The 20,272-nt window shown below is 40.4% G+C and overlaps 1 protein-coding gene across 2 annotated transcripts in view; it reads right to left on the reverse strand.

The window, feature by feature from the left end:
- Window positions 1–2,351: 2,351 nt before the first annotated feature.
- Window positions 2,352–20,272, reverse strand: part of LOC132894942 (carbonyl reductase [NADPH] 1-like) — a 35,660-nt gene continuing 17,739 nt past the window's right edge. Inside the window, exons 2-5 of one of the 2 annotated variants that reach the window (XM_060935087.1) lie at window positions 14,575–14,588; window positions 6,495–6,661; window positions 2,899–3,022; window positions 2,352–2,642 (exon numbers count right to left, since the gene is read on the reverse strand). In XM_060935087.1, coding sequence (XP_060791070.1) covers window positions 2,403–2,642; window positions 2,899–3,022; window positions 6,495–6,661; window positions 14,575–14,588 — 545 coding nt within the window. In that variant the 3' untranslated portion in view covers window positions 2,352–2,402. Of the gene's footprint in view, window positions 2,643–2,898; window positions 3,023–6,494; window positions 6,676–14,574; window positions 14,589–20,272 lie in introns of both variants that reach the window. The other variant, XM_060935086.1, reaches the window with a different exon arrangement.

Raw genomic sequence — 20,272 nt, forward strand, 5'->3', positions numbered from 1 at the left:
GAAAGAATGGATAGTTACAAAAACAATAATGTTTATCAGTTTCAACATTAACTAGCTTGTCTTTGTCTCATCTCATTCTCTCTAGTCGCTTTATCCTGTTCTATAGGGTCGCAGGCAAGCTGGAGCCTATCCCAGCTGACTACGGGCGAAAGGCGGGGTACACCATGGACAAGTTGCCAGGTCATCACAGGGCTGACACATAGACACAGACAACCATTCACACCTACGGTCAATTTAGAGTCACCAGTTAACCTAACCTGCATGTCTTTGGACTGTGGGGAAAACCGGAGCACCCGGAGGAAACCCACGCAGACACGGGTAGAACATGCAAACTCCACACAGAAAGGCCCTCGCTGGCCACGGGGCTCGAACCTGGACCTTCTTGCTGTGAGGCGACAGCGCTAACCACTACACCGTGCCACCCAGCTTGTCTTTGTATTGTATTCAATACAATAGGTCAAAAAGGATTTGCAAATCATTGTAGCCTGTTCTGTTTTTATTTATGTCGTACACAGCATCCCAACTTTTTGGAATCAGAGTTGTAGTATAAAATGCTGGACCATTCTATCAAGGGTGGAGATTGGACACATCTGAGAGTTGAAGAACAGAAATGCAGTTTGTTAAAGAATGTATGGTCTAACACAAAGTCATTTTTTGCTGTAATAAAAACACAACAAAATTATCTTTAATCATAGGAATTGGAGTAGGCCTGGTTTCCCTTTTATCATCAGAAATCTGAATCTTTTCACTGTTTTGCAGATGAATGAAATTATTTAACAAAAAAATCTGATGAGGCAGTTGGCCATTCTTGCTATTTTTTCTGTTCATATCCTTACTTGAATGAAAATATTTAAATGCCATCAAAAATTCATCTGACAGTGATTAAGGTTCTACTAAATAGATTTAAAAGTCTTGGCTAAAACAGTTGGTGTGATTTGTAGGTTTCTTCTGAAAACATATTTTGTACTAAGTTAATTGGTATTTTCTTGCAATTTAAAGTCATAAGCCTGCACAGCCTATAAGAAACGTTATATTTTAATATAGACCTCTGATAGCCCTTGTGTTGTGTTTAATGGTTATAACCTATAGGAAAAGCTCCTGGAATGTCTTTTTTTTTTTTTTGTGCTGTAGCTGTGGCAACACGGGTGTGTGTATGTATAAAACAGTAAACAATCCGCTCTTTCATTTCTGACCTTGCCACTGCTTTTAAATAGCTTGTAGTATATTGCAGTGTATTGCAATGTGAAAATGTGTAAATATTGGGAGGCCTAGAGTATGTGAAGCACAGTCCCCGTGACCTGTGAACAAGTACATGAATGTAAACCTTTGATTTGCTGTAACTATTGCCAGACCTGCTGTTATATTTAACACCTTCTAACCAAGCAGATTCAGGAATTCAACAGTGCTCTGATATAAATTATTATAAAACATTTTAGTCACCTTGTCAGTTTTTTTCTTATTTATTATATACTATTTAAATGTGCCAAAAGATACTTGGCCCTTCTGGCAATGGCAGATTTGTGGCAAATATTGCAATCACACCTATAAAACCCAAACATATCTGTGAAGATACTCAGTCATCCAGGTACATAGTAATCTGTGGTTGGTAGAAGAGAGCAACTGGACTTGCTTGAAGATTCTTGAAGACGTTTCGCCTCTCATCTGAAAGGCATCCTCAGTTCTGTCTGACTAATAGGGAGTATCAAGTATTTATCCTCTCATGGATCATCATAGAATCCGAATCAGAATGCTGATGGCTGCATTGTAGGTGGATTCTATGATGATCCATGAGAGGATAAATACTTGATACTCCCTATTAGCCAGACAGAACTGAGGATGCCTTTCAGATGAGAGGCGAAACGTCTTCAAGAATCTTCAAGCAAGTCCAGTTGCTCTCTTCTACCAACCACAGATTATAAAACCCAAAGTGCAACAAATTCTTGTCAGTTTATTTTTGCTTTTATGGAACTACTTTCTGAAGTGATAAAAGAAATTATACAATCTCTGAATTACTGCAAGTCATCATCTGACTCATTTAGCCTCTTCTAGGGAAGGAAGTAGCATGCAAATACTACAATTGTTGCTATTTGCTAATGTCAAATTCTGTTCTGGATTATCCCCATGTGGGATGACTCAGCATTTAGAAGCATGAAGCAATTTGTCACCTTGAAAGACCATGAAAACCAATACAGTTAAGAAAGGCAACTAATAACATCATTTTTAAAAATTAATTTTATACATATATTTTTGGGAAAAATATTGCATGGCAAAACCAATATTATTACTGTATGTCAATCAAGATGAGTAAAAATTAGATTGCTTTATCCAGTATAACTTAATCATTAGTTTTAATACATTTTATTCTGTTTACATAATTTATGTGCTATTTTTCTACTTTCCTGCTACCATTCCTGCACCTCTTTGTCCCAAACCAATTGTCCATGTGGCTCCTTCGCTCCTTCTGGCAACAATGCCAGGTACACTGGAGTTTCTGCTCCTTGTTCTGGGCTCTTGGGGGCATTCTGACCAGCCATGTCTGTTCTCACCCAGCCTGGGCAACAGGCATTGACGAGAATGCCATCGCTGGACCTGGTTTCATTAAGAACCCGTGCCTGGATCCTTGAAAGGACAGTCACACCGATCTAAAAGAATCACAAGAAATAGTCACATTTGTAGATTGGTTGTAACTAGCCTATGTTTTAAAAGAGTTGAGAAAGATTGTGATACAGATCATGGCTCATGATTCTGTCATGGATCATGATTTGGCCAGATCGTCCACCCCTCCACTATACCACCTTTTTCTAAATAATAATTTGGATTTCTTTCTTTATTTCATAAATTATAATTAGATGATGCCATCAAATTGTCCAAAAAAAAAAAGAAGCTTGTGAACAGTACCTTGGTGGTACCATAAGCACTGTGTGTCCAGCCCTGAGCCTCATGAGCTCCAATCTGTGCAGCAATAACATACTCCCCCATCATTGAGCAGAGCTCCTCCTCAGACATGTCTGTTCTTCTCAACCTATCAAAAACAGCATATTGTTAAAATCTGATGAAATGAAAGGCATAGTATGTAGTCATTGGTAGAAATAAAAATATATGAAAACTATGTTTCTGTATATACAAGGGGCCATAATCAAGAAAATGGCAACATATCCATCCATGGCTTTCTCCCATAGACAGCTCTCTGGTCGTCATGTTGGTTTATCCTCTTTAACAACAAATGCAGTCTTCACATGTGAAACCCAGGGCTCAAACCAACAGTGGACATTCAGAGCTAGCGATGGGCTGTCTGAAGCTGAGGTTCCAAAGCGTGTATCGATTATAAGGGGAAGTGTCAGACGAAGCCCCGCTTCGAGGTGTGTATCGCTTTGAGGCGTGTATTGTTTTGCATAAAACTACATGACTGAGTCTTTGCCATTCCAATATAAATAAAATGGGGTACAAAATCCTAAGACCTACTCACTCACTCCTTCCAGCTTGTCCCACTTATGTGTGTGGGGTTGCTCCCATGTGGACCCTATTGATCCACATGTCATATATTAATTGGAGCATAGTTTTATGCTCCTGATGCAACCCTCCCATTACCAGGCTTGGGAAACAACCATTCACACACACACTTTCACACCCATAGACAATTTAGAGTAGCCAGTTAACCTAACTGCATATCTTTGAACTGTGGGTGAAAACTGGCGCAACGGGAGAAAACCCACACAAACATGGGGAGAACATGCAAACTCGACACCGAAAGGCCCCTACTGGCCACTGGGCTCAAACCCAGAACCTTCTTGCTGTAAGGCGACAGTGATAACCACTGCGCCACCTGTACAAAATTCTAAGACCATTAAAGAAAATGCTTCTATTTTGTAAGCTTTACAAATGTAATACAGAATGTTTACTTAAAACTTATACTATCAGCAATAATTTGAGTGAAAAGTAAAAATTATTTGAATATTTACACGAATTTGAAAATTTCTTCATATTTCCTATTTTGTTTTAATGACAGTTTGCACTTGAGCTGGCATGGACTCCACAAGTTTGTGTAAAACCTGATTATTCATGTTAGATCAAAACCATAAGAGGGTCTTCAGTGGAATGGATAAGGCTGTGGAAGAGAATCTGGCCTTTTGTACAAAGGAATGACAAATGTCACAAATTTGCTTAATTTTTTATTTTTATAGAATATTTTATTTTCAATTTTCCAAATTAACAAGACATACACAAACATACAAAAACATGAATCCAAACCCCTTCCCTAACCCACCCATCAACTGGAGAGGTAACTAAAAAGAGAGGCGAGACAAACAATACTTATATACTTATGATCAAAGGCTTGTTAATTCTAATAACCTTTCTATATCTTGTCAACAATAGAAGTTGGCAGTGTGTCCATATATGCCAAATAAGGCTTCCAAATCTCTACGAAAGTGTTGTAATCATTTCTAAGTGTGTATGTAATCTTCCATCCATTATCTGTAGCCGCTAATCCTGTTGTACAGGGTTGCAGGCAAGCTGGAGCCTATCCCAGCTGACTATGGGCGAGAGGTGGAGTACACGGGGAGAGCATGCAAACTCCACACAGAAAGGCCCTCGTCGGCCACTGGGCTCGAACCCAGAACCTTCTTGCTGTGAGGCAACAGTGCTAACCACTACACCACCGTGCCGCCCTGTATGTAATCTTAACAAGTGGAATGTAACTGTTCATTTCTGAAACCCATCTTGCTATAGGGAGTTGGGAGTCAGACTTCCATGTAATGGCTATGCACTTCCTGGCAATGCACAGGGCCAATGCGAGAAACTTCTTTTAGGCTTTTCTTAACTGTGCATCAATATTTGTTGTATCTCCTAATAAACAGATTTGAGGATCTGGTGAAAGACATATCCCTAAAAGTGTTGTCATGATGTTAAATTTTAACATTGCTTCTCTCTCTCTGATATATATGTCTGTCTGTCTGTCTCAGAAACTGGTCTCTCATTTGGGGACATTATGGTCAAAAAATAATTTTTCTAATTTTACTTTTTTTTTGCATTTACCTAACACTCAATGTTTCTTTTGTCATGTTTAATAAGAATAAAGATAGTATCTTGCTTTATCTGGCCTCCACTGTGGAAAATTTTTTTGATTACAATTCAAATGCTTTTGTAAAATTGATTTACATATAAAATAACTACATCATGAAGAATTAAAGCCCCTCCTTCACAGATGAGTGAAATATTGAATAAATTTCCTGTTTTTGATTGCTTGGGTTAAAAATGCCAAGTTATGATGACTGAATTGATTATTCACTTAAATATGAATAATATGATACATTTTGGGTATTTGATATGGCGAAATAGGACAATAGGACACAATGGAAAAATCAAGAACACACCGGAAAGATGAGAATAACAACGGTGGTAAAAGAACAGCGACTGTACTGGCTGAAGTTCACACTGGTTTCTGCTGTGGCGCATGAGCAATGGGACATCACTACCGCACCGGACGGAGCGGGGGCGGGGCAAAATGACTGGCTGTAGAGTCTATCAAAAGTTCGATCTAAATTGACCATGGTTGCAAAATATTGGCCAAAAATACGCAAACACTACGAAATATGAAAGTAAGATGAAAAAGAAACATTCTATTGCCTTATACTGCAAGACTAAAACAAAATAAAACTGTCAAAACTCACCTTTTCAGTGATAACGTCCGAACAGATCACTCGCGTAACAGAAAGACCGCAAATGGAAGCACGATCAACTTCTGTTGGAGTGGAAAATTCCATTCTACACATGCAAATTGTTAATATGTGTCCTTCCCCGCACACAACACGCTATGGTAAAAAATAGACCACAACTCATTTTATAGCTCAGAAATTCATACAAGACCAGCTACCATCGTAACATATTCTGTAAGAAACATATTCTATACCTAACTTTCAGCTTTCGTTTTAAAAAACAAAATCGCAGATTTATAACTAAATTTTTATAATGGCGTAGTGATTTTAAGTTACTACTTTTGGTGAGGTAGTGACCTTGACCTTGAGGCTTTCTGTTTAGATCAAAACACACGATCGTATTGGTTTTGGGTATGCGGAAAATGGAGTTACAACGGTGATCAAATATTTTGCATGATGTTTTATTACGGTTATGATTATTCTGTGAGCGCACCAATCCTTAGGTGTATAAAGTTACAACTTAAAATACAATTAGTGATAACTGTAGACTTTTCAGTGGACTACAACCTTTTTAAGGGAATGCGATGTAGTCAACCATTTATCATGTCCCAGATCAAGCTGCCATTTTTCAACAAATTTGCAGAATTTTTGCCAAATTCTGAATATTCACATCAAAGATTTAGTTTTATCTGTATTATTTCTTTCGTCATTTTATCTCAAATTAAAACCAACATCACCATTCAAAACCGTATAGTTTATTGACTGTGAGTATATTTAGTGGTGTACCCCCACAGTACCCAGTTTCTGAGACAGACCCATATGTCTGTGTAGGTTGTATACTTTGCCTGGAGTTTTGGGCTACATTTCTCCAGAGTCAGCTTGCTGTAGAAGCTGGACACATTGACCACACGAGCATTTGGTCTCAGCAGGGGGAATAGAGCATGACACACCCACAGGGTTCCCCAGAAGTTGGTGCGCATGGTGACTTCAGCCTGTTCCCCAAAAGGCTCAGTGGCATTCTCTAATAAACAAAGACAGGAAATAAATGTTTTTGTTGTCAAATATTCTGGGCGTGCATTTTTTCTTGTAAATTTACAAAAGCATTTAATCATACTTGCCAACCCTCCCGATTTCGGCGGGAGGCTCCCGATTTTAGCCTCCGTCTCCCGCCTCCCGATCGTATTTGTTAAAAACTGGATAATCTCCCGGTTTGGGGAAATCCCTACTGCCAAGTTAAAAATACTCCCGATTATGTCCAATCAGAATCGTATGAGAAACACTGCTGATGTCAACTGATTTTTAACCAATCAACGAACAGAATGACAGTCACTTCCGTAATGTAGGATTCACCCAGGCTGTCCGACATTTTTTACAAGCAGTCATTCATCATGGCCACTAAACCAAATACCAAACAGCAAAAATATGAATGCAAATACCAGGTTGCATGGGAGAATGAATCTTCATGGATAAGCAAATGTTCGACCAACCAGACCAACACATTTTGCAAGGTAAGCGATTCACTGACCGCACAGGTCAAAGTTTAGAAGTCTGTATGTTTACATCCAGGTCTCGCAAATTTATTTCAGTTGGAATATTTTTAACGCTGGGTTGGGCGGCCGTAACTATCGAACTTGTTTGATGAGTGTATTTGAATAGTGTGGTAGTGTCTTAGTGCTATTTTGAATTTATGTGTGAAAGTTTACAAGTGAATTATCTGGAAAGTGATTGATTTTGATAGAGTTTTGAGGTTTTAAGTGAAAGATTATGAGTGAGTGTATTTTGGTAGTACTAAAATTTTGCATTCAAGTGAATTTCTTTGCGGAGTATATTTTGATAGTATGGTGGTATTTATAGTGCTATTTTTAAATTTTGTTTGAAAACTTTCAGTCAAAGCTTGCAAATGAGCAAATTCCTTTGATGCATTCCGATAGGATTTCTAGTGCTTTTTAAAAATTCTGTTGGAAAATGTTTAGTGAGAGAGATGCATTTTAGTAGTACTAAGACAGTGCAGTATTTATTTAACTGAGTTACTATTTTGGTCAAATCTTATTAAAATTTTATTTAATTTATATATGATATTATAGTTCTCTGTATTTTTACTTGAGCTTACAGAAGGAAAACACATTTGATGCAATCCAATAACACTTTCATTCACTGTGACTATTTTACGAAATTATAAACATTCTTCTAAAGCATCACATGTTATTTTCTGTGGGTCTCTGTATGTATACAATATTCACGCATGAGATTTTTCTGCTCAAAATCTGATTTAAGACTTCCCTTTCATTGTTATAATATTAAAATTCAAGACGAGTATTATTTCAGATTTTTCAATCTGAGCTCTCTCATGCCTGATACATGAATCCCATAACTTATAGTAATTGATAGAGCAATATCAACAATTCAAAAACTCTTTAATTGTATAAATTTCAAATGGTTTGCAGTTAACTGGGGTCCACTGTTTTTATCGTCTCAACTGCGCATCATACCCTCGTCCAATTGAAAACGTTGTTCACTTCTGAAATAGAGGAAGGACATAAAGCTGCTGCAGGCCATTCTAGCGGCAAGTAAAAAAATCGATCACTAAAAGGTGGCAAAATCCAGTGCCACCTACATTGGATAACTGGTATGGAACAATTATGGAAATATTTTAAATGGAGAAATTGACCTATTCTCTACGGATTCAAAGGGACAAATTCTACCAAATTTGGAATAAATGGATTGAATTCATAGCCCCGACGAGAGCAGACTTGGTATGATTCCACTGTTACTTAGTACAAATTCCCTTGTGTTGATGCGAATAATAGCAATATAAGCTCCCTTGGTTCTAGTGTTTATTGTGATTGTGTTATTCATGATAGGAGGACATAATATGGACATATGTGAGAAAGACAAAGCTATGTAAGAGCTTCTAGCAGAGGTACTTGAAGACAGATTTAAGGAGGTACTTGGGTACATCTCATCTCATTATCTCTAGCTGCTTTATCCTCTTCCACAGGGTCGCAGGCAAGCTGGAGCCCAGCTGACTATGGGCGAAAGGCAGGGTACACCCTGGACAAGTCGCCAGGTCATCACAGGGCATAGTTGTCTGTGTCAACACTCACACCTACGGTCAATTTAGAGTCACCAGTTAACCTAACCTGCATGTCTTTGGACTGTGGGGGAAACCGGAGCACCCGGTGGAAACCCACGCAGACAACATGCAAACTCCACACAGAAAGGCCCTCGTTGGCTACGGGGCTCGAACCCAGATCCTCTTGCTGTGAGGCGACAGCGCTAACCACCACTTGGGTACATATTCTATTTTTTATCTTTCTTTTTGAATTTTCTCTCGTGGTCTGAATTATAGCTCACAGGATCAGAAAGATCTAAGGCTTTTGAGTACATATGCATATGTACATGTTTGTGTAAAAAATGGAAAAGGTTTTTCTGTTTTGTAAGGATAACAAGTGAAACTGAATTTTTTGTAAACTGACGTTTTCCGAATTAAAAAAAAGAAAGAAAATGTCGTTCACGCACTTTTCTCCCCCATGAGAATTTTGAAAAGTTGGCAAGTATGGTTTAATACGGAGCCCCTCTGGTGACATGGGTGAAAAAAAAATATTCCGTGGCCACGAGTTAATAACGTGTGGGAACGAGATCCTATTCCATGGCCATGACTTGTTTAATACATACGAACGAGATCCTATTCCGTGGCCACGACTTGCTTAATGCATGTGAACGAGATGATTATTGAGTAGCCACGAATTAATAACGTGTGGCCATGAGATGATTCAAGTTCCAGCCTGATGGGATGATGTCCAGTTTTAGAGCGGCCGTTAAATTTGCCGTCCATATTTGCACGATGAAATCTATAACTTCCCCGAGGTCAGCATATTGTCTACGTTTGAGCCCGTGCTTTTTGAGCCGCCGAATTAAGTGTCTCTTGCTCAGAATTACTCCATGTCTAACTGCAAGTGATTTAAGGATATCATTATAATTCATTCCTCGATTAAAATTAAACGAAATCAGATCAAACTTGTCCATATTTGCGGCTGAAGCTACTGATGCCAGAAAGTCAACAGTCTCAGTGATGAATAGGGTTGCCACCATTCAGAAATGAAAATAAGGGACGCCCATCACGGCTCCTTGGGGCCATGACCACCACGGGCACGACTCCCATGGGGTGGGGTGCCCGCAGCAGTGGTATGTTTTATTTTGTATGTGTTTTTAGTAAAGGGGTGATCAAGAAAGCAATTACTCATACTTAAAGCTTGAAATGTGCACGAGGATAGTGCTGCATTTCTGACAACCTTTAGAAATCTGCGCTTTCATTGGTTCATAAGTGGTATTTTTCGGTGATTCCCACCATATGACGTAGGGGGAATCCTCAGCTTTAACCTCATTCTCGAATTTTCTGCTTCCGTTGTCTCTTGCCATGACCGTCTCCGTGTGAAATTTTGCCTCGTGTTCAGCCCCTCCAAATACCATGTTTGGGGTTATAGGATGCAATTAAAGGTATGTAGGACGTTAAAATATATTCTTTCCTAAAGTTCTGTGACACTTCATTGCAGTCTGAATATTCTAAGGTATATTTTGAAGCCCCTGTTTGAGGGATGTGCAACTTGATGATCCATCATGGCGGACTCCGCATTAGGGGAAAATGGGCCCTAAAACTTAAAAAAATAAGCAGTCTTAAATTCAGTGTGATGCAAAATTATGGCTGCATATCTCTTTATTAGCATCAGAAGTCCTGTTTCATGATGGTTTGTAGATGATCTAGCCTTCAGTTTTCCCGATGATTTGGGATTTCTGCAGGATGCTTTGAGTTGGAATTGATGAAGTATCTGGGCGCAGAGGTCACCTAACCTGAATGGCATCATGAGATTAAATGACATGTTGTGATTGTGAACATATAGCCACGTGCTGTTTGGATTAGTATATATATTTTTGCAATTATTTTACATGTTTAATTGAATGTAACTATTTTTTATTTACTTTTCAGGAGCAGGACCCAACTAATGTGCTTGTAGGCTCAGACTGACATTCTTCCAGACCCATCCTGACAAGTTCGTGTCAGAAGTAATTTCACTGATTGCATGGTAAGCTAAGTTTAGTTAACAAACTGAAAGTTCCTCATTTTCTGCCTGATATGAGTATAAAATTCATTGAAATATGAATGGTATGGTTGCAGTTCCTCATGTTTATGATAAGAAAGATGTAATGATTGTACCTAAAGTCTTTCAAATGGTAGAGTCTATCATATTTTAATGTTAATTGCTCATGATAATTTTCAGAATTATTTTTTAAGTTGTACAGTGGTGCTTGAAAGTTTGTGAATCCTTTAGAATTTTCTATATTTCTGCATAAATATGACCTAAAACATCATCAGATTTTCACACAAGTCCTAAAAGTAGATAAAGAGAACCCAGTTAAACAAATGAGACAAAAATATTATACTTGGTCATTTATTTATTGAGGAAAATGATCCAATATTACATAACTGTGAGTGGCAAAAGTATGTGAACCTCTAGGATTAGCAGTTGTTTTGAACGTGAAATTTGAGTCAGGTGTTTTCAATCAATGGAATGACAATCGGGTGTGAGTTGGCACCCTGTTTTATTTAAAGAACAGGGATCTATCAAAGTCTGATCTTCACAACACATGTTTGTGGAAGTGTATCATGGCACGAACAAAGAAGATTTCTAAGGACCTCAGAACAAGCATTCTTGATGCTTATCAGGCTGGAAAAGGTTACAAAACCATCTCTAAAGAGTTTGGACTCCACCAATCCACACTCAGACAGATTGTGTACAAATGGAGGAAATTCAAGACCATTGTTACCCTCCCCAGGAGTGGTTGACCAACAAAGATCACTCCAAGAGCAAGGCCTGTAATAGTCAGTGAGGTCACAAAGGAACCCAGGTAACTTCTAAGCAACTGAAGGCCTCTCTCACATTGGCTAATGTTAATGTTTATGAGTCCACCATCAGGAGAAAACTGAACAACAATGGTGTGCATGGCAGGGTTGCAAGGAGAAAACCACTGCTCTCCAGAAAGAACATTGCTGCTCGTCTGCAGTTTGCTAAAGATCACATGGACAAGCCAGAAGACTATTGGAAAAATGTTCTGTGGACGGATGAGATCAAAATAGAATTTTTGGTTTCAATGAGAAGCGTTATGTTTGGAGAAAGGAAAACACTGCATTCCAGCATAAGAACCTTATACCATCTGTGAAACATGGTGGTGGTAGTATCATGGTTTGGGCCTGTTTTGCTGCATCTGGGCCAGGATGACTTGCCATCATTGATGGAACAATTAATTCTGAATTATGCCAGCAAATTCTAAAGGAAAATGTCAGGACATCTGTCCATGAACTGAATCTCAAGAGAAGGTGGGTCATGCAGCAAGACAACGACCCTAAGCACACAAGTCGTTCTACCAAATAATAGTTAAAGAAGAATAAAGTTAATGTTTTGGAATGGCTAAGTCAAAGTCCTGACCTTAATCCAATCGAAATGTTGTGGAAGGACCTGAAGCGAGCAGTTCATGTGAGGAAACCCACCAACATCCCAGAGTTGAAGCTGTTCTGTACAAAGGAATGGGCTAAAATTCCTCCAAGCCAGTGTGCAGGACTGATCAACAGTTACTGCAAACGTTTAGTTGCAGTTATTACTGCACAAGGGGGTCACACCAGATACTGTAAGCAAAGGTTCACATACTTTTGCCACTCACAGATATGTAATATTGGATCATTTTCCTCAATAAATAAATGACCAAGTATAATATTTTTGTCTCATTTGTTTAACTGGATTCTCTTTATCTACTTTTAAGACTTGTGTGAAAATCTGATGTTGTTTTAGGTCATATTTATGCAGAAATATAGAAAATTCTAAAGGGTTCACAAACTTTCAAGCACCACTGTACATTGGTCTTTTTCAGATGCCACTTAAAAAGAAAAGAAAGATGCAAGCTGACAGCCAGCCAGGTACAGCCAGATGCCATCTTGAGGCACACTTTGCTATGCTTCCTGGGAGTGTGTCCTTGCTGAAGAATGGGCATGTCCTTCAGGCATACAGTATTTGTCCTCGTCAAGTAGTCGAGCCAAGACAGAGAAGATGCTGCAATTGAAGTATGCTGAAAGTTTGCCGAGTGTACTCAATTCCAGGATAAAAAGCCTTGTGTCAAGAACTTTCATGAAATGTAAAAATTTAAAAAGCAGTCAAAGGGAGTTCAGCTTATTCAGTGACATTTGCAATGACACTTTCAATGTAGGAGTCGGTATTTCTGTTCAAGAAGCAGAAGCTGAAGACATTGCTCAAGATGAAGCTGATATTCCAGATGTTAATCGGCTTCCTCCTGCAGATGCCATGCCACAACCTGATGTTGTAGAAGATGTGGGTTCAGCTCAATCTTGCCTTTCGAGTACTCTCTCTCCTGAGGATAAGCCCTGTGAAACAGCAGACAGTGATAATAATAATAATAATCATCTCCATCCTTCCACTGATCTTGCTTCATCATGCCTCACCATACCCCATCCTGCGGATGTCATGCCGCCAGTCCCATCGACATCAAATGTGGCTACTCGGTCTGCGGTGGAACAACTTACTGCTAGAAAGGCCATGTTGAAGAGGAGACTCCAATTTACCACACAGAGTAAGATTAAAGAGGCAAAGGCTTTCAAGAAAAAGATAAAGGCCCTTACAGAAAAGATGAAATGCCCAAAGCGTGTGGTCTACCAGGCATTGAAGCGTAAGGATCAGCAGATCAAAAACAGAGGTGACAAAATTAGACGGTTACAAGAAAGATTGAAAGGAAATGCTTTGGCAAAACAACTAGCAAAAGTCAAGGCAGAACTGGCAGACCTTAAGCAGAAACATCTGAAGTTGAAGATGCATCACAAGAAGAAAAAGAAGGCTCAACCATCACCAGTTACCGTATCTGTTCACCAACATAGAAAAGTCCAGCGACAACTTCAGGCAGAGAAGGAAGACTTACAACTCCAGTTAGAAGATGCATTGGCTGAGGAATCTGACGGTTCTATTGAGTGCAAAAAGGATGGAAAGACCTTCAGCTCCAGTTACAGACGCAGCATATACTGCTGTTTGTTAAACCAGGTACCTGTGGAGGCAACTGGCATGCTGATTAAGGACATTGTAGAGGAAATAACAGGGAAAAAACTTCGTTCAGTTGCCAATCCTAGCACTGTTAGCCAGTGTGCCTATGAACTCGGAATTCTTGCTGACCTTCAGGTTGGGGAAGCTCTAGCAAAAGAAGAAAATGTCAACATTGCCTGGGATGCTACATCACTTCCTGAACATGTAAATGAGATTCATATAAACTGTGTTGGGGCTGATGGTGGTCCATCTAAAAGTTTTGTGTTGCAAGTTGATGTCTTGGTAGGGGGAACCACAGCTGACTATGTACAACATATTTGTCAAGCTCTTAAAGATATAAGTGATTCTTACACAGAATACAATCACATTGATGAAGTACAATTCCACCAAGCTATTGTGAAGAAACTGAAAAGCACATTGAGTGACCGTGTTTCTGTGAACCATTGTGTTCGTGTTGAACTTGAGGAGGAACTAAACATAACTTTGCTGGAGTTAAAATGCAATGTACATCCCCTGGATGGCCTTGCATCTGAGGCAAAAAACTCACTGAAATCTGATGACTCTGTGTCAGACTTCCATGGAAAGGTTTTGGGTAAAGGTACTGCCACTGTAAATGTAATATATGGTCTTTCAAAAATGTGATACAAGAATGGTAGTGGTGACCCAAAAGGGTTCACACACTTCATGAAAACCAACAGTATCCCACGGAACATGGTCATCAGATATGTGGGCAACCGCATGCATGTTCTTTTTCATCTTGGAGGGACATTCTTCTTCCTTCGAGACAAGCTGCTCGAATATCTTCAACATTCATGTAACTGCACAACTGGATTTAGAACTGCACTGCTGAAAGACCTTTCATCCCCTCATGTTGCTGTGCAGATGAAAGCCCTAGGTTTGATAGGGAAGCTGATAACGGGGCCTTGGATGGCAGTGCTTTATGGAAATAAGGAGGGACTGTCCAACTTGGAAGCTCTACCACTGCTTAAGAACTGTGTTGGGAAAGTGAAGTTGTTTGCTGAAAATCCAATGTCGGTTTTGCAGGCAACTGAGGACTGTTTTGGACGCCCACTGGACAGAGATGAACAGGTTCTATCATGCCTGCAAAGTGTTGTTGAAGAGGCCCAGGCTGATCATTTCGCTTGGACAATGAAGTCATTGCTTCAGGGATGTGTGCGTGTTTTAGAAAGGCAGCTGGCTGACTATCTTTCTGGCCGCTTGTCCTCTCCCACCCCAGAGATGCTGGACACCACAAAATCTGCCCCAGTGCACAATATTGAAAGTGAGAGGATCCTTGGTTTGACAGATAGTCAGTGGAGACGTGCTCCGAATGCCACCACTGGTTTTATTGATGGGAAAGTGAAAGGAAAGAAGAATAAGGTTATGGCTTGGCTCAAGGAAAAATCCTTGGAGGAACAGGACCGACTGATTTCCTTTGCCATATCAAGAGCATGCAGGTACCGAGCAATTAGGAAGAAGAAGGATGAGCAAAGGACTGAAATGTACCAGAGGCGATTGAGAGAAAAAGCACAGAGGAAGGACAAACTGTTGAGGGGGAGGATAGGTAAAAAAGTCGAAGAAGCCTTGAAAAGAATGCCTGATGATTTTAAGGCTCAGCTCTCCACTCTAGTTTCTGATCTTGAACAATCTGTGTGTCAAATGGTGGTACAGTATGTTGAGGACCCTGAGACTTTGGTGGGACAGTATATCAACCACATATGGGATGTTGAAGGTGTAGGTGATGTTGTGTACTGTGGTAAAGTTATCCAATTCAAATCTTACAAGAACAAGCCAGCTAAGCTGAGGGCGGCCTATTGGCTGCCCGATGAAGAGGAGGAGGATGCTGCAGATTCTAACATCAAAGTGGCCGATGCACTGACTGACTTCCTTCTGGGAGATTTAACATTTAGTTGATGATGATTCAGTTAAAAGAAGTTTGTACCTGTTCATATATCCATTTTTGTATTGCTTTGTTTGAGACGAGTATTTTGATATGTCACAAGCCATACTTGACTCATCTTTTGAAAATCGTTAATTTAATCAAGATGGCTGCCTACCGCCTCCTTCTGATTGGCTGCAATGTTGTGTTTGGTGAATATTCATTGACTACATATCCCAGAAACTGCATTTCAATCCACTTTTTATCAAATAATGTATCAATTATGGGAAATAGAGATATCTTGAGAATGGTTGTATGCGGTGTTGCAGTGACCTTTGATCCTTATTTTCCAAGGTCAAAGCTGGCCAGGGCAAGAAGCAGGACTTAAATTCTATGGTGAGTCTCCCTGTCTATGTTTCCTGAAAATTTCAAATAGATATCTTTATTAGTTACTGAAATATTGCATTTTTACTGCCACAAAATAAGTTAGATCACAGATTCTTGCATTGTCTTAATACATTTCACATTATGACAATGTGACCATAACTACGATCAATAAAATTGAATATTTCTGCCAAGGATGGACCGATTTTGAAAAATGAGGTGTACATAATAATAATAATAATAATAATAATAATAATAATGTACAAGTGGGCAACAATGAACTTTTAAAATATAATCTAAATATATTGAGAACTTAATATCACTGTAAATGTAAGTGCATAACTGTTCTTGGTGTAGGGACTCTCTTTGTGAACCTTGGGTACATTTTTACTTAGAGAGGAAAAAAGAGAACAAAAAACAACAAAAACACAACAAACATGTATGTCTGTTTACAGTTTGCTCTGTAGTCGTCTCCACTCACGCTGTCCAGCCAAGGATGCGCCTCTTCCCACTCACATCTGTATTTTTGTAAGCGTTTACGCTTTTGAGGACATGGTGGAGTCCCGGGTGCAGCAAAAGGCCCGGGTTTTTTGAGCAGCGCCGGTGTGTGTTGTCTGTCTCTAGGCAACCGTGACAGCACCGCACGCAGTGATGCAGGCAGCCAGGCACAGACGCACAGAGCGTGACACAGATACCCCTTTTCCACCAAATCAGTTCCAGGGCTGGTTTGGGGCCAGTGCTGCTGCTGGTTCACAACTCGTTCAACTTGCGAGCCAGCTGAGAACCAGTTTGCTTTTCCAAAGCTCGCGGTGCTAAGGGAAGCCACGTCATTACGTCGCTGTATACGTCAGTTACGTCATTGTATATGTCAGTTACATCGCTACGTTTGCATAAACCTTGGCGTGAATATCGAAGCAAAAACAACACAGAAGAAGCAGCAGCAACAACAACAACAATAATAATAGATGACTTCACGTTTGTACAGCTGCTGCTTCTCGTCGCTTAAAAATGGCGATCTTTCGCTGTCTTGTTATTGTTGTTGGTCTTAACAACTCCGCCCCCCCGCTGACGTAAGCGGTTCTTTCCTCTGGCCCAGCAGAGAGTTGGTGCTAGCCTGGAACCCTTTTTTTCTGGCCCCAGAGCCAGTTCTTTGTCAGTGGAAACAGAAAACCCGGTTCCAAACTAAGCACTGGCCCCGAACCAGCCCTGGAACTGCTTTGGTGGAAAAGGGGCAGGGTTCTCACCAGGATTTTTTTTTAGCGTAATGGGTTATGGCGAGGGAGCGTAGCGACCGAGCGGGGGGATGGTGCGGAGATTTTGAAAAATCATGCCCAAAATTGGCCATATTTGACGTTCCTGGAGGGGATAAATTGCATTTTTTATGTTGTATATCCTTGATGGAAAATTGTTACATCTTTGGCCTCAGCCTCTGCTCGTCTTCCTCCATCTCCTCCTCTATCTCCAACAGCGGGCTCTCCCCCACTAGGCCTACCTCCATCCTCTGCCCGTTTATCTGCTACCTCCTTTCCTCTGCCTCCTATGTCCTTTCCTTCATCTCCTCCAACCTCTCTTGTGCCTGTCTCCTTATAGAAATATAACGATGGATGGCATGCAGGCAGATTACCAGTGTGTTAATGTTAGCCACAGTGGGATCCAGTAAATTAGCGCTAATCATCCGATACGTGCGCCCTGTCATATTGCTAAACCTGCTTACAAAGTAGACGTTTTCATTCATCAAAGGGCTTTGGGTTAAGTTTTCAAGCGTGATGGAAAACCTGTAGAAGTGGTGCACTTACATTTCTAACTGTGAAGAAAGAGCGAATGTCTCTTTTTTTGCGAGGGGGTCCGTCATCCATTGTCATTCACCGAAGTCCAGCTCAAGAGAAAGTTATCGCCAGGATCTCTCTCTCTCTCTCTCTCTCTCTCTCTCTCTCGGAACTGATTTCCAGGCATGGGTTTCCTAACAAACGTAGGCTGATTTTGACACCTTGAAAACTGCTCAAGTGCGCAGGAAAAAAAAAAACTTTTGGCGATGGTGATGAACAACTGAAAACAACCGTTACGCTATATTAAAAATTTAGCGTAGCGGGGGGAAATTACCGTTGCGGTCTGAAATTTTAGCGTAGCGGGCCGCAACCATATAAAGCGCTGGCGAGAACCCTGAGGGGCAAGAGTGGAGGGGTTTGTGTCCTGGGTAGATCCTGCAATGGAGTATTTCCTGTTTTATTGGGGGCCAAGCAGCGAAGCTGCGAAGGCACCCATAGTGATTCTATTGTTTCTTCTTCTCTCTGCTTCTTATTGGGGGCCAAGCAGCGAAGCTGCGAAGGCACCCATAGTGATTCTATTGTTTCTTATTATTATTATTATTGGGGGCCAAGCAGCAAAGCTGCGAAGGCACCCATAGTGATTCTATTGTTTCTTATTATTATTATTATTATTATTATTATTATTATTATTATTATTATTCAGTCCACTTCCGCCTCTGCAAGTCTATGGCAGCCCATAGAACCGTCTGGTAAAAAGTTGTGAAATTTGGCACACTGATTCTAGACACTCTCAACATTCCTCGCACCAAATTTCAGGCCTCTACCTCAAACCCGTTAGCGCCACCAACAGGTCAAAGTCCCAGGTACATTTCTGCTTGTAACTTTTGAACCGTTGGTCTGATTTTCAAAAACTTGGTATCCCTGGAATCCTTGGGCCAAGACGAATCCAACGCACCCCATGACGTCATTTCCCGCCCATATATTTTTCCCGCCATTTTGAATTTTGTGAAAATCAATTAAAATGTTTCAACTCCCTCAATTTTTTACCAATTTCTCCCAAACTTGGAAGATAGCATAATTGGACCAACCTGCACAAAAGTTATACCCGGTGATTTGAATTTCACAAGCGTTTGGCCGTGGCAGCCAATCAAACTTGGCTGCAAAGATGCGAAACAGGAAGTGTGCTCATTTCTCGGCCACCCTTTGGCGTATCTTAACGAAACTTGGTGCCTTTATGCAGCACCCCTCCCGAAAGGGCCCCAAAAAATTTGGAACAAATTGGCTGCTAGGGGGCGCTATAACTAGGAAAAATGTCTTTTGGCTCATATCTCATGACTCGTTTTGGCTAGAAACAAAATTCCACTATGGCAGGAATCCTTGGCTCAAGACGAATCCATCGCACCCTATGACGTCATATTCTGCCTTGAGGATTTTCCGCCATTTTGAATTTTGTTAAAATCAGTGAAATTCTATGGCAACGCATAGAACCGTCTGACTAGAGGTTTTTAAACTTGGCACACTGATTCTAGGCTCCCTCAAGGATCTTGTCACCAAATTTCAACTCAGCACCTCAAACTCTCTAGCGCCACCAACAGGTCAAAGTTGCAAGTACACTTCTGCTTGTTACTTTTGAACCATACGACTGATCATCAAAATCTTAGTATCGCTGGAATACTTGGGTCACCACGAATCCAGGGGCCCTGTCTCGTCATATTCCACCCAGGAGATTTTCCGCCATTTTGAATTATGTGAAAATCAATTAAAATGCTTCTCCTCCCACAATTTTTGAAGAATTTCTCCCAAACTTGGTACATGGCAACTGGGGACTAAGCTGCACAAGAAACATACCCGGTTTTTAGAATTTCTTAAGCGTTTGGCCGTGGCAGCCAATCAAATTTGGCTGGCATATGCAAAACAGGAAGTTTGCTCATTTCTCGGCGAACCTTTGGCGTATCTTAACGAAACTTGGTGGCTTTATGCAACACCCCTCCCCAAAGGGCAGCAACAAATTTGGAACAAATTGGCTGCTAGGGGGCGCTATGACTAGGAAAAATGTCTTTTGGCTCATATCTCATGATGCGTTTTGCCTAGAAACAAAATTCCACTATGTCAGGAATCCTTGGCTCAAGCCGAATCCACCGCACCCTATGACGTCATATTCTGCCTTGAGGATTTTCCACCATTTTGAATTTTGTTAAAATCAATGAAATTCTATGGCAATGCATAGAACCGTCTGACTAGAGGTTTTTAAACTTGGCACACTGATTCTAGGCTGCCTCAAGGATCTTGTCACCAAATTTCAACTCAGCACCACAAACTCTCTAGCGCCACCAACAGGTCAAAATTGCAGGTACATTTCTGCTTGTTACTTTTGAACCATACGTCTGATCATCAAATTCTTAGTGTGGCTGGAATGCTTGGGTCAAAAGGAATCCAACGCACCCTGTTTCATCATGTTCCACCCAGTAGATTTTCCGCCATTTTGAATTATGT

Source organism: Neoarius graeffei, chromosome 12 (genome assembly GCF_027579695.1).
Source record: "Neoarius graeffei isolate fNeoGra1 chromosome 12, fNeoGra1.pri, whole genome shotgun sequence".
In the NCBI taxonomy this organism is placed as follows: Eukaryota; Metazoa; Chordata; class Actinopteri; order Siluriformes; family Ariidae; genus Neoarius; species Neoarius graeffei.